General features: G+C 39.2%; 2 protein-coding genes across 2 annotated transcripts in view; one reads left to right on the top strand and one right to left on the bottom strand.

The window, feature by feature from the left end:
- CCDC73 (coiled-coil domain containing 73) overlaps positions 1-16,160 on the top strand; it is a 128,025-nt gene that overhangs the window by 109,141 nt on the left and 2,724 nt on the right. Inside the window, exons 14-16 of the mRNA XM_008073694.2 lie at positions 7,506-7,692; positions 8,749-10,224; positions 12,863-12,996. Coding sequence (XP_008071885.1) covers positions 7,506-7,692; positions 8,749-10,224; positions 12,863-12,996 — 1,797 coding nt within the window. The remainder of the gene's footprint in view (positions 1-7,505; positions 7,693-8,748; positions 10,225-12,862; positions 12,997-16,160) is intronic.
- On the bottom strand, positions 15,273-15,937 carry LOC110594538 (60S ribosomal protein L36a-like). The gene is made up of 2 exons (XM_021706797.1): positions 15,928-15,937; positions 15,273-15,747 (listed from the first exon to the last, which is right to left on the bottom strand). The coding sequence occupies exons 1-2, from the start codon at positions 15,935-15,937 to the stop codon at positions 15,305-15,307; spliced, it is 453 nt and encodes a 150-aa protein (XP_021562472.1). The 3' UTR covers positions 15,273-15,304.

The raw sequence follows: 16,160 nt of genomic DNA, 5'->3' as shown, positions 1-16,160 counted from the left end.
CTGAGGCAGAAGGATAGCCGGAGACCAGCAGGTCAGCGCTGGGGTGGCTGTGAACATGCTACTGCACTCCAGCCTGGGTGATGGAGTGAAACTCCTACTCAAAACAACAACAAAAAAAGATATACAGGCAGCTAATAGACACATGAAAATGTGCTCAGCCTCACTAATCATCAGAGAAATACAAACCAAAACCACACTGAGATACTACCTAACCCCAGTAGGAATGGCCATTATTAATAAAACAAATAGCAGATGCTGGCAAGGATGCAGAGAAAAAGGAAAGCTTCTACACTGCTGCTGGGAATGCAAACTAGTGCAACCTCTTTGGAAAACAGTGTGGTGATTTCTAAGAGAACTAAACATTGACCCAGCAATCCTCTTACTGGGAATATAACCAGGGGAACTCAAATCATTCTACAAAAAATATACCAGCATACGCATGTTTATTACAGCACTAGTCACAATAGCAAGAACATGGAACCAACTGTGCTGCCTATCAAAACTGAACTGGATTAAAAAATTGTGGGCTGGGCTTGGTGACTCAGCCTGTCTTCCCAGCATTTTGGGAGGCTGATGCAAGTGGATTGCCTGAGCCCGTGGGTTAGAGACCAGCCCAGGCAACTTGGTGAGACCTCGTATCTACAATTTAAAAAATAAATAGCTGAGCATGGTAGCGTGTGCCTGTAGTTCCGGCCACCTGGAAGGCTTAGGCAGAAGAATTGCCAGAGCCCAGCAGGTCGACGCTGGGGTGACCGTGAGCATGCCACTGCACTCCAGCCTGGACCATGAAGTGAGACTTCAACTCAGAAAAAAAATTATGATACGTACACACAATGAATATTATGCAGCCATAAAGAAGAAGGTCAAACATACGGATTTTGCGACGAATTGGATGAATTTAGAGTCTATCATACAGTGACCTATCACAAAAATAAAGAACAGAGTACCACATATTCTTACTCATAAGCGGACCCTGAACATTTAGCATGATACTATAAGAAAGGGATTGGCAGTAGCTGTGATGCAGGTGGGGGGCACAACATCAATAAAGGTACCTGATCTCAAATCAGGCAAAGTGGGAACCAAAGGGAGGCCCAAACTTTACCTGTACGATGACCACTTGTATACCTAACCCTGAATTGTACCCCACATCTTTAAAATAAAATAAAATAATTTTTAAAAAAGAAAGTAGGTTGGATAAAGAAAATGTACATATACATAATGGAATGCTATGCAGCCATAAAGAAGAACAAAATCATGCCCTTTGCAGCAAGATGAATGCAGCTGGAAGACCATCATTCTAAGCAAGCTATGACTGAAACAAAAACTGAATACCACATGTTGTCAATCATAACTGGGTACTAAACATTGGGCATATGGACACAAAGGTGGGAGCAACAGATGCTAGGCACTGCTTGTGGGGGAGATAAGGGGCACACAACCACAGTGGGTCCACTATGGGGGGAGGAGAGAGGGCCCGCTAGAAGCCCAAACCTCACCTTAATGCAATTTATTATGTAGCAGATCTCTACATGTACCCCACGATTCTAAAATAATTTAAAAAAAAAATAGAGAATATAGAGAAACTTTAAAAGAAGAAAGTGAAGGTCATGCATAATCTCACCACCCGGAAGGAGTGATCACTAAAATTTTGGTATATGACGTTCTAAGAATTTTTCTATACTTGCTCATCTAGAAACAAACACATAGATATTCATATATGTGAGCTTTAAAAAAAATAAGAGAATACTCTCTGTGATGTTTCATAGCTTTTTTTCATTTGGACATTTCTTTTACCGGGCTCAGTAACTCACTGCGCCACTGAATTCTAGCACTTTGGAAGGTCGAGGTAGGAAGACTGCTTGAGCCCAGGAGTTCAAGACCAGCCTGGGCAATATAGCGAGACCTTGTCTCTACTAAAAAAAAATTTTTTTTAATTAGCTGGGTGAGGTGGCATGCATGCCTGTAGTCCCAGCTATTCAGGAAGCCCAGGAAATCAAGGCTGTGGTGAGCCATGATCATGCCACTGTACTCTAGCCTGGGTGACAGAGTTAGGCCTCTACTCAAACAAATAAATAATCTTGGTAAAATACATATGACATAAAATTTGCCATTTTAACTATTTTGAAGTGGTTGTATTTAAACTTACAGTTCAGGCATTAATTACATTTACAGTGTTGTGTAACTATTATTACTGTCTACTTTTAAAACTTTTTATCACTTCAAACAGAAACTTTATAATTAACAGGTTATAAATTATCTTCTATTACCTTCTTTCCCCACCTCTTAGTAACTTTTAGTCTACTTTCTGACTCTGTGAATTTGCCTATTCTATATATTTTATATAAATGGAATTGTACCATATTATCCTTTTAGGTCTCGCTTATTCAATTAGCATAATGTTTTCAAGATAGGATCAGGCAGAACTTCATTTCTTTTTTTTTTTTTTTGAGTTGGAGTCTCCTTTGCCTAGGCTGGAGTATAGTGACACGCTCATGTTGACCTGCTGGGCTTTGGAAATCCTTCTGCCTCAGCCTTCCAAGTTTCCATAACCACCCGCGTGTGCTACCACGCCCAGCTAGTTTTTTATTTATTGTAGAGATGAGGTCTCGCCAAGTTGCCCGGGCTGGTCTCAAACCCATGGGCTCAGGCAATGCACTCGCTTCAGCCTCCCAAAGTGCTGGGATGACAGGCTGAGACACCAAGCCTGGCCTTTTTTCTTTTTTTTCTTTTCTTTTTGAGTCAGAGTCTCATTCTGTCACCCAGGCTGGAGTGCTATGGCCCTCTCATGGCCACCCTAGCATCGACCTGCTGGGCTCAGGCGATCCTTCCACGTTAGCCTTCCAAGTAGCCGGAACTACAGTCATGTGCTACCAAACCCAGCTAATTTATTTTTTATTTTTTATTGTAGAGATGAGGACTCATCAAGTTGCCCAGGCTGGTCTTGAATTCCTGGGCTCAGGCAGTTCTCTCACCTTGGCCTCCCAAAGTGCTGGGATCACCACTTGAACCACCGCACCTGGCCAGAACTTCCTTTTTATTGCTCAATATTCTGTTGTATGGATATACCATATTTAGTGTATTCATTCATCTGTTGATGGACACATGGGTTATTTCCACCCTTTGGCTATTGTGAATAATGCTTCTATGAACAGTAGCATCTGCTGGAGTCTCTGTTTTCAGTGGTTTTAATATAACTAGGAGTAGAATTGCTGGGTCCTATGGTAATTCTATGTTTAACTTTTTTAGGAACTGCTTTTTTATTTAAAAAAACTTACTAAATAGTGGAATCTTTCTAAATTCATAAAAATAGATCTATATCAATTTCCATTGTGTGAATAAGGCATGCCATAATTGTTGGATATCCTTGTACAAATGTCTTTGTATACTTTTGTGATTATTTCTTTATGATAAATTTTCAGAAATGGTATTGCTGGGTCTAAGAGCTTCTTCACTTATAATTTTTGACACATATCACTAGATTGCCTTTCACAAAGGTTGTATTATAATTCCACCAACTATGTATAAGAGTTCCTGTCTCCTCTGACTTTTTAAATACTTTGTTTTACCAGCTTCAGTTTGCATTTTGATTTCATTAAACATATTTTTGCTTATCAGCGATATTTCTTTTGTTGTAGTTTATATTTTTCCATTTGCAATTAAACATGCTTGGGTCCTTCCCATTTAAAAGAGTAAACAAACAACAAAAAGCCTTTATTTGATCCCACATTCATTTCTAAATACCCCGCGTGTCTTCTCTGTAGAGCCAAGCTTCTTGTAAGAGTGGTCTCAACTCTTACTTTTTTGCTTTTGCTCTTCCTGTTCATTCTTCACCATGGGCAATCTGGCTTTGTCCTCTACTCCATCCTAGACACTGTTCGCTTCTTTGAAGTTTTGATACTGTCTCCTTCTTGAATACTCTTTTCCCTTTCCCTGGTTATATTACACTCATTTGACATTCCCCCCACCTCTCAGGCCGCTTTTTTGGTGGCAATAATTGCAATAGCCACTATTCCCATTAATTGAACAATCATGTGCTATATGCTTTGTATTCATCATTTAATCATCACATTTTTTTGCTCACAGAGTTTAATATTGTTGTAGGCAGCCTCTAAGATGGTCCTAGTACACCTCCTGTTTTTCATGCTTTTTTGCAATTCCTCCACTTGAGTGTGAGCTGCATTTAGTGAATAGAATAAAACTTTTAATGAATAGAATAAAACTGAAGTGATATGATGTCACTTCTGAGATTAGGTTATAAGAAGACTGGTTTCTGTTTGGGAGCATGTGTGTTCATGCCACTCCCCCACCCCACCTCACCCCACTGCTATTCTGTGAAGAGAAGCCCTGGAGAATAAAAGTGCATATGCAAGAGAACTTAGGCACACCAGTCAAGAGGGGCACCACTTAGCAGTGCGTGAGTGAGACTCCTCAGAAGCAGATCCCCAGCCCTGGTTAAGGCCTCAACTGATAGCATCCTAGATCTTAGCTGGACCGGAACCTCCAGAGACCTGAGTCAGAATTATCAAGCTGACCCATTCCTGGGTTCCTGACCTGCTGAAGTTATAGGGAAACAAAAATCTGTTTTAAATCATTATTAGGGTAATTTGTTATATAGCAAGAGATAACTGCTACAGACTACAAGTTTCCTTCTAGGATTTCCACAGCTAATAAATAACGAAACCAGGATTTGAACCCATATGTAATGCAGTACCAAAGCTTCTGGTAACTACCATGCTATCTTTCTCAGTCTCCTTTGTAATATCTCCCTTGGAGATTTTCATCAGCATTTTTATCTGTTATCCTCTCAAAACACACTGTCTGTAAGCAATCTCATCAACTTGTATATCTTTTTCTTATTATTTTTCCCCTAGAGACGGGGTTTTTCTAAGTTCATAAAAATAGATCTGTATCATTTCCATTGTGCAGTGGCACAATCATAGCTCGCTGCAGTTTTGAACACCTGGGCTCAAGTGATTCTCCCACCTCAGCCTCCTGAGTAGCTGGGACTATAGGTGTACACCCTCGAGCCCAGCTAACTTTTTAAACTTTTTATAGAGATAAGGTCTTGTTGTGTTGCCCAGGCTGGTCTTGAACTCCTGGCCTCAAGTGATCCTCTTGCCTCAGCCTCCCAAAGTGCTGGAATTATAGGAAAAAGCCACCTCACACAGTCCAGTTTATCTCTGCCAATGATTTTCAAATCTACATTTCCAGGCCAGTTTTCTCTTTTAAGCTCTCATACATCTAAATGTTCATTAGACATCATCATGTTAATGCATTACTAATTCTTCAAACTCAGGAGATTCTCACTGAACTCAGATTATTTTCCTCCAAACCTGTGACTCATGTTTTCTAGCTCAGTGACTGATGTCCACCAGTCATTGCTTCCTACCTTGAATTCTGGGAGTCAGTTGTGACTTGCCCTCTCTTAGCCTCCACATCCAATCTTTGACCAAGCCTGTTGCTGTTAGCTCATAAATAATTCACAAATCTGTTCACAGCTCTTGTCTTGACCTCATCAGGATAGCCACGGCTCTCTCCTGATGCATCTTCTGCCTCCTGTGTTACCCTCCTTCAATTCAGTGTTTCTCAGACCTCGAGGTGCAACCTTCAGTGGTTCATAGAAATTAGTTGGGGTTTGTGACCAGCATATGTGTAAAGATGGAACAAAATAAAGTGGTATGGAAAATACCAGAGTGTATTACAGAAAGTACTGTTTGCTGTATTGAGTTTTTCTTATTGCTGGTTTCAGTCAATGAAGTTTGGAAAACATCATTTCATTCTTTCTACTGTAGCCAGGATGGCCTTTCCAGTCAGATCATGTTATTCATTCCTTGTTTAAAACTCTTAATGACTTTCCAGTGTCTTCCTGGTAGAGCTGAAATTCCTTAACATGCTATATTAGGTCCTTGGTGAGAGAGGCCCAGTTCCCTCAAGCCTCATTTCTCTCCATTCCTCTCCCTGTGTCTAAGCTGTAGCTGAGCGAAATCACTCATTGTTCCATGAACAGACTCTAATCTTGCTGCTCTCAAGCATTTGTATATGCCAGTGATTGTTCTTCCTGAAGTGCCTCCTTGTCCCAATCTGTGGCCCCATATCTTACTTCAGGAATGTTTAGCTAGCATCTTGTCCAAGATACCTTCCTTGCCTCCCTCAAGCAGGGACAGGACTGTTCCTATATGTGCTCATAGGAAGCTGTATTTATCCCAGTCAGAGCACTGGCCACATTTTATTAAAGTTGCCTGTTAGTTTTCTATCTTTGTACCAGATTTTAAGCTTTTAGGGGGCAGGGATTGTATTTTGTTCATCATTGTATCCCAAAGCCAAGTAGAAGGAAAAAAAGCATGTTGGATTGATTTGCTGTTTTAAGATACATAAAAATGTTATTTCATTGGGCATGGTGGTATGCACCTGTAGTCCCAGTACTTGGGAGGCTGAGGCAGGAGGATTGCTTGAGCCCAGGAGTTCAAGGCTGTGTTGTGCTATGATTGTGTATATGAACAGTCAGTGCATTCCAGGCTAGGACACAGAGCTAGATTCCATCTCTTAAAAAAATACTGCTTAGTATTTTTTAAAAATACTACACTAATCCTGGCACTTTGGGAGGCTGAGGTAAGAGGATTGCCTGAGCCCGGGGGTTCAAGACCAGTCTGGATAACTTGGTGAGACCTCATCTCTACAATAAATCAAAAAATAAGCCAGGCATTGTAGTGCACGCCTGTAGTTCCAGCTACTTGGAAGGCTAAGGTGGAAGGATTGCCTAAGCCCAGCAGGTCGAGGCTGCGGTAGCCATGAGCGTGCCACCGCAGTCCAGCCTGGGCAACAGAGTAAGACTCCAACTCAAAAAAATATAAAAAATACTGCTTAAAAGTTTGCCTGCCCAGGTCTACCTTGTTTTTAATAAAAGGGTGGTTCTTCTGTTACATATGTTTGTGGTTTTATATAATAACATAGTATGGATGTTTTAAAATGTATAAAGATCTCCATTTTGTTTCAATGTGATTATATAAAAAGAATGTAAAGTGATCTTGTCATGAAGAGTAGTATATTAAACTTAGTAAAAAAAATCATTTGGCTTTCAAATAGAATTGAAAAACAGATTCTGCTGGGCGCGGTGGTTCAAGCCTGTAATCCCAGCACTTTGGGAGGCCAAGGCGAGAGGATTGCCTGAGCCTGTGAGCTCGAAACCACCCTGGGCAACATGGTGAGACCTCGTCTCTACAATAAATCAAAAAATTAGCTGGGTATGGTTGCTCACGCTTGCAGTTCCAGCTACTTGGAAGGCTGAGGCGAAAGGATCGCTGGAGCCTAGCAGATTGACAGTGGGGCGGCCGTGAGCATGCCACTGCACTGTAGCCTGGTCGATGGAGTGAGACTCCAACTCAAAAAAAAACAACGAAAATAAAAAACCAGATTCTACTTTTATCAGCAAAGTTTGCTCAAATGTTTTATACTTTTTAACCATTCGTTTTTACATTAAATGAAACTTTTCCATGTTATACTAGAATGTTCCAGAAATAAATAATGAAAACAGTGAAATGTCAACTGAAAAATCAGAAAATACCATTATAGAGAAGTATATTGAGCAAGAAACAAGGGAAGAAAATATGGAGAGTTTTTGTTCAGAAACTGAATACAGAGAAAAAGAGGAAAAGAAAGAAGACTTATCTATAGATGAAATCATTATAGAAGGTAACCTTAAAATTACATTGATCTTTTCCAATTTGGATATTGAATTTTTTCCCCCAAAATAAAGAATCTGCCTAAGTGCTATAAAACTAGGTAACTATCAATGACAGTCTTTGCTTTGAGGATTTTGTAGTGTAGTTGGAGAAACACATACCTTTTCATTTGTATATGTCAACAAAATAATCATCCCTCAAGCTATTCTTTTATTGTCAACATTTACAATCAATATTTTTGGGAAAACAACATTTCTTCCTCTCCTTCACTGCTTTGCTGAGAATGTTCTTTGAGTCACCAATAACCTTCTGCTAACCAGTCCTAGAGCACTTATCTTAGTTCAGATGATCCACCTGTAACCATTAAAATAATTTACTAATTCTTCCATCTTGAAAAAGAGTTGTTTAAAGATGATACTGAAGGTGTTCAAACCTAGGCTGAACAACCACTTGGTGGAGATGTTGTAGAGAGAATGACTAGAATAAAATGTCCTTCAAAGACCTGCAATTTGTATTCTAGATTACTTTATACTAAAAATTTGAAATCTATGGTTAGAACATAGATGAATAAAATTAATATCTTAAGTAGGTTCCTATGCATTTGCCCAAAAGTATTTTAGGATTTTAAAATATTCACAGGATAATGAATAAAAAAGTAATGATTGTCAGTCTTGAAGAAGCCAGCCAGCAATTTCTGGATATTGCTGAACTTGGGTAGTGGAAATTAGAGTGTAACCTGTTAGGATAAATTAATTTTTATTAGCTATGTGTTTATATGGAATTGTACTGTCTGCCCTAAAGGAAGCAAATAGAGAAATAAACCACTTTCTTCTCCTTTTTAAATAAAAAGTGAAATGAAAATTTAGTATGAGTAGTATGTTAAATATATGCTTGTTATAATAAAGGGAACCCAATAGTAAAGATAAAATCGATGTCATTAAGTTTGTATAATTATTGACCAATACAATACTTAAGGCTAAATGTTGTTGTAAAAATAGGTGATACATGTTTCATGAAATCGGGTTTTAGTGTATGATATAAAATTTTACTGTTTCCATCATGACAGATTTACAACTTTCTGAAAAAAGCTTCAAGAGTGAAGATACTACTGTATCTCAGAATGAAAATCAAAGTGAAATCTCCCTAAGCAAAACCCTCTGCTTAGATAAAGAAGTAATTAGTCAAGGACAAACCTTGAATGTTACTGACAACAGAAAATCAGTTACTACAGAAATAAAAGATAAGGTGTACCTGGAAAAAGACAATGGATGTGCAGAATTTAAATCACCAGAGAATTCTTTTTTAGTGTTAGGTGTAACAACAGAAACAGAAAAGATACACCTGGAAAGGATGGCAGGGGTAGGTCTTCACCATGCCGATGTTCATCTGGTGGGTGAAAATAACATCATTTCAAACGAGACAGCTCACAGTGCAAACCATAATTCACATGTTTCTGAAAATGAACCATTCAAGCAATTCCGATCACTTCTGGGGACCGAGGGGCATGCCACAGAGGAGATTCCAGACAGCACCCAAACCAAAGCAGAGCTGGATTCATGTCTAGATGCTCCACATCAGCAACAAGGTTTACAGAATTCAGGCCATGTAATGTTAGAGGAGTCACAACGTAAAATCAAACAAATACAACTGTTAAATAAGAAAAGCGAATGCAGCATATCATCTTTTAAACAAGTCTCAGACTCTAAGCAAGTCTGCAATGATACTTTAGAGAAACCTGAGCTGACTGTTCCCTGTGATAATACAGTAACTGATTTACCCATTTCATCTGTTGCTCTCAGTGACCATTTGAAAGTACTTCTCAAAAATTCAGATAAGTATGTTAACAGCATGCCTCTGTTGGTGAAACCTAACTCAGGCCCTGGGGAAAGAACTACATGGAAAGACACGAATGATATGCAAAGCAGTCAACTTGAGAACTGTCTGGGATATTTAGAAAACAACAATGTGACTATTTCCCATCTTCAGGTTAACAATGAGAGTAGTCATGTTTTGCAAGCCAGAGATGTGAAAACTGCTGTTTACATGAAAACTTCTACAGAATTACAGTTTTCCAGTAAAGAGAACCAGATTAATGGGAATCAGACAACTGAAGCCACAAAAAACGACCTCTTCCTTTTTGTGAACATCAATGAAAGACAGCATACATCATTAAATACAGAGAAAACAGAGTCATTAAATGACACTGTTTCAGGAAAAATGTACAGTGGAGGACAGATGGAGGGATCACAATTATTTCACATAAAGCCATCTGGAGATTTAGTAAACAGAAGTGGAAGGTCAGCCTTTGATCTTTCAACTTCAGATAAAAAAACTGAGAAAACTCCAGTATACATGAATTTTTCAGACTCTGGCCCTTGCTCAAGAGTAAATCAAATTGAAAGTCAAACAGGGAGCGCTTCAACTCCAAGCATTTCTTTGTTGCTCAAAGAAAGACCCATAGGTCCAGCAGAAAACAAAAGGATTTCAGTGGCTCCTTGTAAAAATGTTGGTGTGGAAAATGTCAAAAAGGATATTGGACCAGGTAAGAAAGCAAGGTTGCTTTAACTAATTCTTAAAGTGTGTTTTTCTCTTACTGTCCTTGATAGAAAGTCTCCAGATTGTTTAAAACAAAAATATTTAGACTCATGGTTTTTATCTAATACTGAAGTACTGCATGCACATGTACCACACAAAAAGTTAGAGGCTCCATTTAAACGGAAATGGGTTTCTTTTAATCTGAATTTGAGCCACTGTTATTAATGTGCATAATGGTATTTTGTATATTTTTAAAAAGATTTGCTGTCCTCATCAAGGAAAAGTAGAAACGACAGATGCGGGTCATTAATTTTAAATTAGGAGCAACAACCTAATCTGATTCTTCTTTGTTTACTTTCTAGAGCAAATGCAGTGAAGTAGTCGATAACTTTGGACAAGTGTGCATTTATTCCTTTTCTATCTATACTCTCAGCATCCTTAAAATCTTCTTTCCTCAGAACCATTGTTTAGTTTATCTCCCATTGTTGCCTCTTTCTTCCCTTTCCTTAATTTTTTGTTTTTATCTATCCCTTCACCATCACCACAAACCCAGCTGTTTCTTGTTTTTATAATAGTGAAGCATAACATTAATATGTTTTCCATGATCAGTATTTGTCACTCTTTGACTTTTAAAAACTGAATCCCTTCTTACGTATTGAGGCAAGGCATGGTGGTTCACACCTAGAATCCCAGCAATTCAGGAAACTGAGGCAGAAGGATCACTTGAGGCCAGAAGTTTGTCTCTATTCCAAAATTATGTGCTTATATTGATACGTTCAAAGAGAGAATAGAGGGGCTGTTCTGTTCTTTAAAAACTGCCATATGAAACGATACAATGTCCAAGTTTTGCTTTAAAATACTCTGAGAAAAGGAGAGGTAAATGGATGAATGACATGTGTCTCAGTACTGGTGAGTGGTGAGGGTGGGTGATGGGCACATTGAGATTCATGCTCTCCACCTTTGGGTTTGAAATTATTCATAAAATATTTTAAAACAAGAACATTCTAACTGTCATGAATCGGTGCTATATGAATGTAAGTTGAAGGTAAAAGCAATAGTTTAAGAAGTATGAGGAAAATTGTTTCCTTTGCTAATAGTAATCTCACATTCAAAGTTGTTGAGGTTGTTAAAGATATTCTTCGATTTTAAGGGAACTTTGCGGGTTTAACAATGAGCCTTTAGAGCCATTGAAGAAATGCAGATTACAAGGAAAGCTCTGGATGGTTTTCAGATTAAACAGGCTGCTTTTAAAAATGAAACTGAGAAAACATTAAAGTGAATAGTAATTAAAAACAAAATAAGCATATCCTATTTCTGAGCACCAGTGGGAATGTAAGGAAAAATCAAATAACCAAAACACTGTATACCCTCATCTCCCAAACTAATTTTTTTTTTAGTTGGAGTCTCACTCCGTTGCCAAGGCTGGAGTGCAGTGGCACACTCAGACACCCCAGTGTTGGCCTGCTAGGCTCAGGTGTTCCTTCCGCCTTAGCCTTCCAAATAGCCAGAACTACAGGCACATGCTACCACACCTGGCTAATTTTTTGACTTATTGTAGAGACGAGGTCTTGCCATGTTGCCCGGGCTGGTCTTAAACCCGTGGGCTCAGGCAATCCATTCACCTCGGCCTCCCAAAGTGCTGGGATTACCAGCTGAGCCACTGAGCCCAGCCTGTAATTTTTAAATATAAGATGTATTAGTTAAGATTTCATTAATTTTGAGTTAGTCAAGTGTTGTTTGATCATTTTCTCAGAACTTTTAAGTCAGACTTCAATGATAAAAATAAGGGGATATATCTAAAATCCTATATAAATTCAACCTTATTAGCCGGGCTCGGTGGCTCAGCCTGTAATCCCAGTGCTTTGGGAGGCTGAGGTGAATGAATTGTCTGTGCCCGCGGGTTCGAGACCCGCCTGGGCAACTTGGTGAGATCTCATCTCTACAATAAATAATAAATTAGCCGGGCGTGGTAGCACGCGCCTGTAGTTCCACCTATTTGGAAGGCTGAGATGGAAGGATCGCCGGAGCCCAGCAGGTCAAGGCTGCAGTGGCCAGGAGCGGTCACTGCACTCCAGTCTGGGTGACAGAGTGAGACTCCAACTTAAAAAAAAAAAAAAAACACGCTTATTTTTTTTAACTTTTATGGTTGACCTGTTTCCCTAGCTCATTTCTATTTATTAAAGCCCAATGACCCCTTATAAACAACTCTTTGTTTGGCTTCTTACCATGGTCAGTTTCTTTGAATGTAGTTTATAAATCTAGCATGTAGTTGATTCAGACTTTTTCCATTAAATTGGTAAAATGTTCACTATATGGTTACATGTGTGGTAATTCAGTAAACAGGTGACTAAGGATAACATTTTATGAGTTATTTTGTTTTAGAAAATATACCATTTCATTCCTTCTAATGAAGGTTATAATCAGGTTTTAGAAAGTAGCAATAATAAAATCTTGTTTTCTGAAATGAAATACCTAGTATAAGGGCAAAATCTAGGAAAACTATAAAATACTCAAAGTAAAAAGAAAATAGAAATTGTTGCTTTTTTAAATACAAAAGCATAGATCAGAGAGAAACAAGTTCTGTCACTAAAATGAGTGCCTAGAGAGTAAAACTCAGTTGCTGCCATTTCCTCCTTGTCAATCAGATACTACCAGCATGAACAGAGTTGCTGACACTTTGAATAACTGGAGTATCCATCCACATCCCGAGGGGGATCCCAGGGAAGAAAGGAATGCAATTGCAAGAACTTTTTATGATTCTTCTTTTCCCACAGAACATGTAAGTCAATTAAAAATACTGCCAAGCAGACCTTAGTGAGCTAATTCTACAGATATGTGTAGAACTGTACGCATCTGGATGCTTTAAGAACTAACTGATCTCCAAAATAATATCAAGAGGGCAACATGGCACCATTTTTCACAATTAAGGTTGATAGGAAACAGCAGGAAAAAGTCACAGTGTATAAATCAAAGAGAGAGAATCCAGCCTGTCTTGGGACGGAGAGTGTGAAGCCCTGGGTTATGGACTTCTATTTCTTATTCACCTCAACTTGGAAGCGGTGGCTTTTTATTAATAAAAGATGATGTCCGAAAATAAGCTATCCAATCCAGTTTTTAATGCTTAGGTTAATATTAAGAAACTGGTAATTGGGATGGGAAACATTGAACATTATTTCAGTTCAGTGCACAGCGTGTGAAAGGATCAGGTATCCACGTGTACAATGGTAAGGATGTATGCACAAGCAAAGCATGTTGTGTGTGTGCCTCCTGGGAGTCTGTCCTGAGAAAAGCAACTAACTTGCAGCAGGAAGCCTATTTGGCCAAACTTACAAATTTCATGTCTTAGTCTGTAGAACCTTAGCAGGAAAAAGGCTGTACTGTTCAGTCTGAAAAACAGCTGTAGGTGTCTTTGCTAAAAGGTGACCTAAAAACATTAGGAAAGATAACTCACAGAACAAGAACTGCATAGTGATAACTCTAAAGTCGTTGCAGACTTTTGAGTTGGAGTCTCACTCTTGTCGCCCAGGCTGGAGTGCAGTGGCACGCTCCCAGCCACTGCAGCCTTGACCTGCTGGGCTCAGGTGATCCTTTTGCCTCAGCCTTCCAAATAGCTGGAACTGCAGACACACACCACCACGCCTGGCTAGTTTTTGATTTATTGTTGAGACGAGGTCTCACCAAGTTGCCCAGGCTGGTCTCGAACCCTTAGGCTCAGACAATCCTCTCACCTAGCTGCCCAAAATGCTGGGCTGGCCACTGTGCCCGACCTAGTAGTTGTAGATTTTAAATTTTAGAGATGCACATTAAACTACTCTTTAGCACATATAAAATGAAAATTATAGTTCTAACACATCCTTAAATAAGTCTTTAACAATGTATTTTATTTCCCTTTTTAAATAGGAGAAACTGGCCAGTGGTGGCTCACGTCTATAATCCCAGCACTTGGGGAGGCTGAGGCAGGAGGATCACCTGAGTCCAGGAGGTCAAGGTGCAGTGAGCCGTGATCATGCCACTGTACTCCAGCCTGGGTGACAGAGACCCCAACTCAAATAAACATATAAATAGGAGAAACCTCAAGTGGGACAGTGTCACACTACCTCTGGGAGAGTTAAAACACAAATCAGAAACTACACTTTTCACATCTTCATTAACTGCGAGCTCATCAATAGTATGTTTCAGTTCGGAGTGTACAAGTGTGTAGCTCTAAGGTATGGTAACAAAAATAGCAGTAACTTTGGCATTGGGAAATCTAAGTTCTAACCTTGGCCACAGAAGTCATAGAATCAAAACAAAGAGGAAGTGAGAGATCAGGTAGACAGCCTTTCTAATTAGGTTGAATGCATAACATTTAGCAGACAGTTTTTCTTTTAAACATTTTAAGGCTATGAAACTTCATGTCTCCTTTGTAAAGCTCATTTTAAAAATTAACCTAATAGAGAAGTTCTTTGTGTCTAATTCCTAATGCTCTTCTTGCAAGTAATGTTGCTTTTAAGAGTTTACACTTAGGGAATTTGTAACTTTTTCAAAGAATCTTCCTTTAACATCCTGTAAGAGGAAATCGTGATATAAATGTGAAATAACTTTCCAAGGTCATTAAGACAATCTGCAACAGACCTAGACTAGATGTCTTGGCTCTTAGTCAAATGTTGTATTACATATTCTCCACTTTCATAGTAGAAAAGTTTCTTCTCAAAATATTGGGGCATAAAAAGCAAACTCAAGTTTGTTGGCTGAATAGACGTCCCCAAGTGCTTATGACTGTGTACCAGGCTACATAAACATCACTATCCCAGCTTTAGCCCGATTACCAATTATCATGTAATATGGGACCAATTCAACGGTAGTAAGTACAGTTTTAACAGAGCACAGCCACACCCCATTCCTTGACACATTGCAAAGGCTGCTTTTGCACTGCACAGATGTAAGTAGTTTGAGAGGCCCTTTGGTCCACAAAGCTGAAAGTATTTGCTCTGGCTCTTTTTTTTTTTTTTTTTTTCCCTGAGTGAAAAATCACCGTATTTATTTTCCTACAGTTTTTCTATAGCTTTAACATCTCCCCCCTCAAAACAAAAAACAAATCCCAAAGCTCAAAACTGGATCACTTGGCCCTTTCTTTTCTTATCTCCTCCCAGTTCAAAATGCTTGCATCTCTTAATGGCCAGCATCCTCTTGGATCTGCAGTTAGGCTCAACACATTCCAGCCTTAGTACAATCTTCTTTGTAGTCTTGGCTTTCTTCCGGAAAATTGGCTTTGTCTGCCCTCCATAGCCACTCTGCTTCCGATCATAGCGCCTCTTTCCCTGGGCATACAGAGAATCCTTGCCCTTCTTATACTGCGTCACTTTGTGAGGTTGGTGCTTGCCACACTTCTTACAGAAAGTTCTTTGGGTTTTAGGTACATTGACTATCTCTGCAGTAGAGCTGTGTATACGATGAACACAGAAAATTCGGCCTTGCCACGCTCGCTCTGCACAGGAAGCGGAGGAAAACTGCTCTGGCTCTTTACAGAAAAAGCTTGACAATCTTTGTTCTATATGAAGACAGGTGCATTTTTTGAAAACTTACACAGCCAGAGAAGGAATAGAAGTTCCTTTTATTTTTCAACATATTTTATGTACATGCCACACCAACTCTGTTAAACTCAGGTTTCAAAGCAGCTCAAAAAGATAGGGTACGGTTTTTATTCTTGCTGTTGGAGTTAGACTGGTACCTGCTGCCATCTTGATTATATCCAGGAATGAAGATACTTATTTTTTGTATCCAAGAATTAGGTTAAGTTAAATTTTAAAACACAATCCCAGGCAGAAACGAAAGGACTAGAACCCAAGCTAGGGGAAATGTTTAGGCCAAAAAGTCTCTTTTTTTTTTTTTGAGTTAGAGTCTCACTCTGTCGCCCAGACTGGAGTGCAGTGGCCGCTCCCGGCCACGGCAGCCTCGACCTGA

Source organism: Carlito syrichta, unplaced genomic scaffold (genome assembly GCF_000164805.1).
Source record: "Carlito syrichta isolate Samal-C Ts95f unplaced genomic scaffold, Tarsius_syrichta-2.0.1 Scaffold316023, whole genome shotgun sequence".
NCBI lineage: Eukaryota > Metazoa > Chordata > Mammalia > Primates > Tarsiidae > Carlito > Carlito syrichta.
The sequence above is the reverse complement of the archived record's forward strand: the minus strand, read 5'-3'. Positions and strand labels throughout refer to the sequence as shown.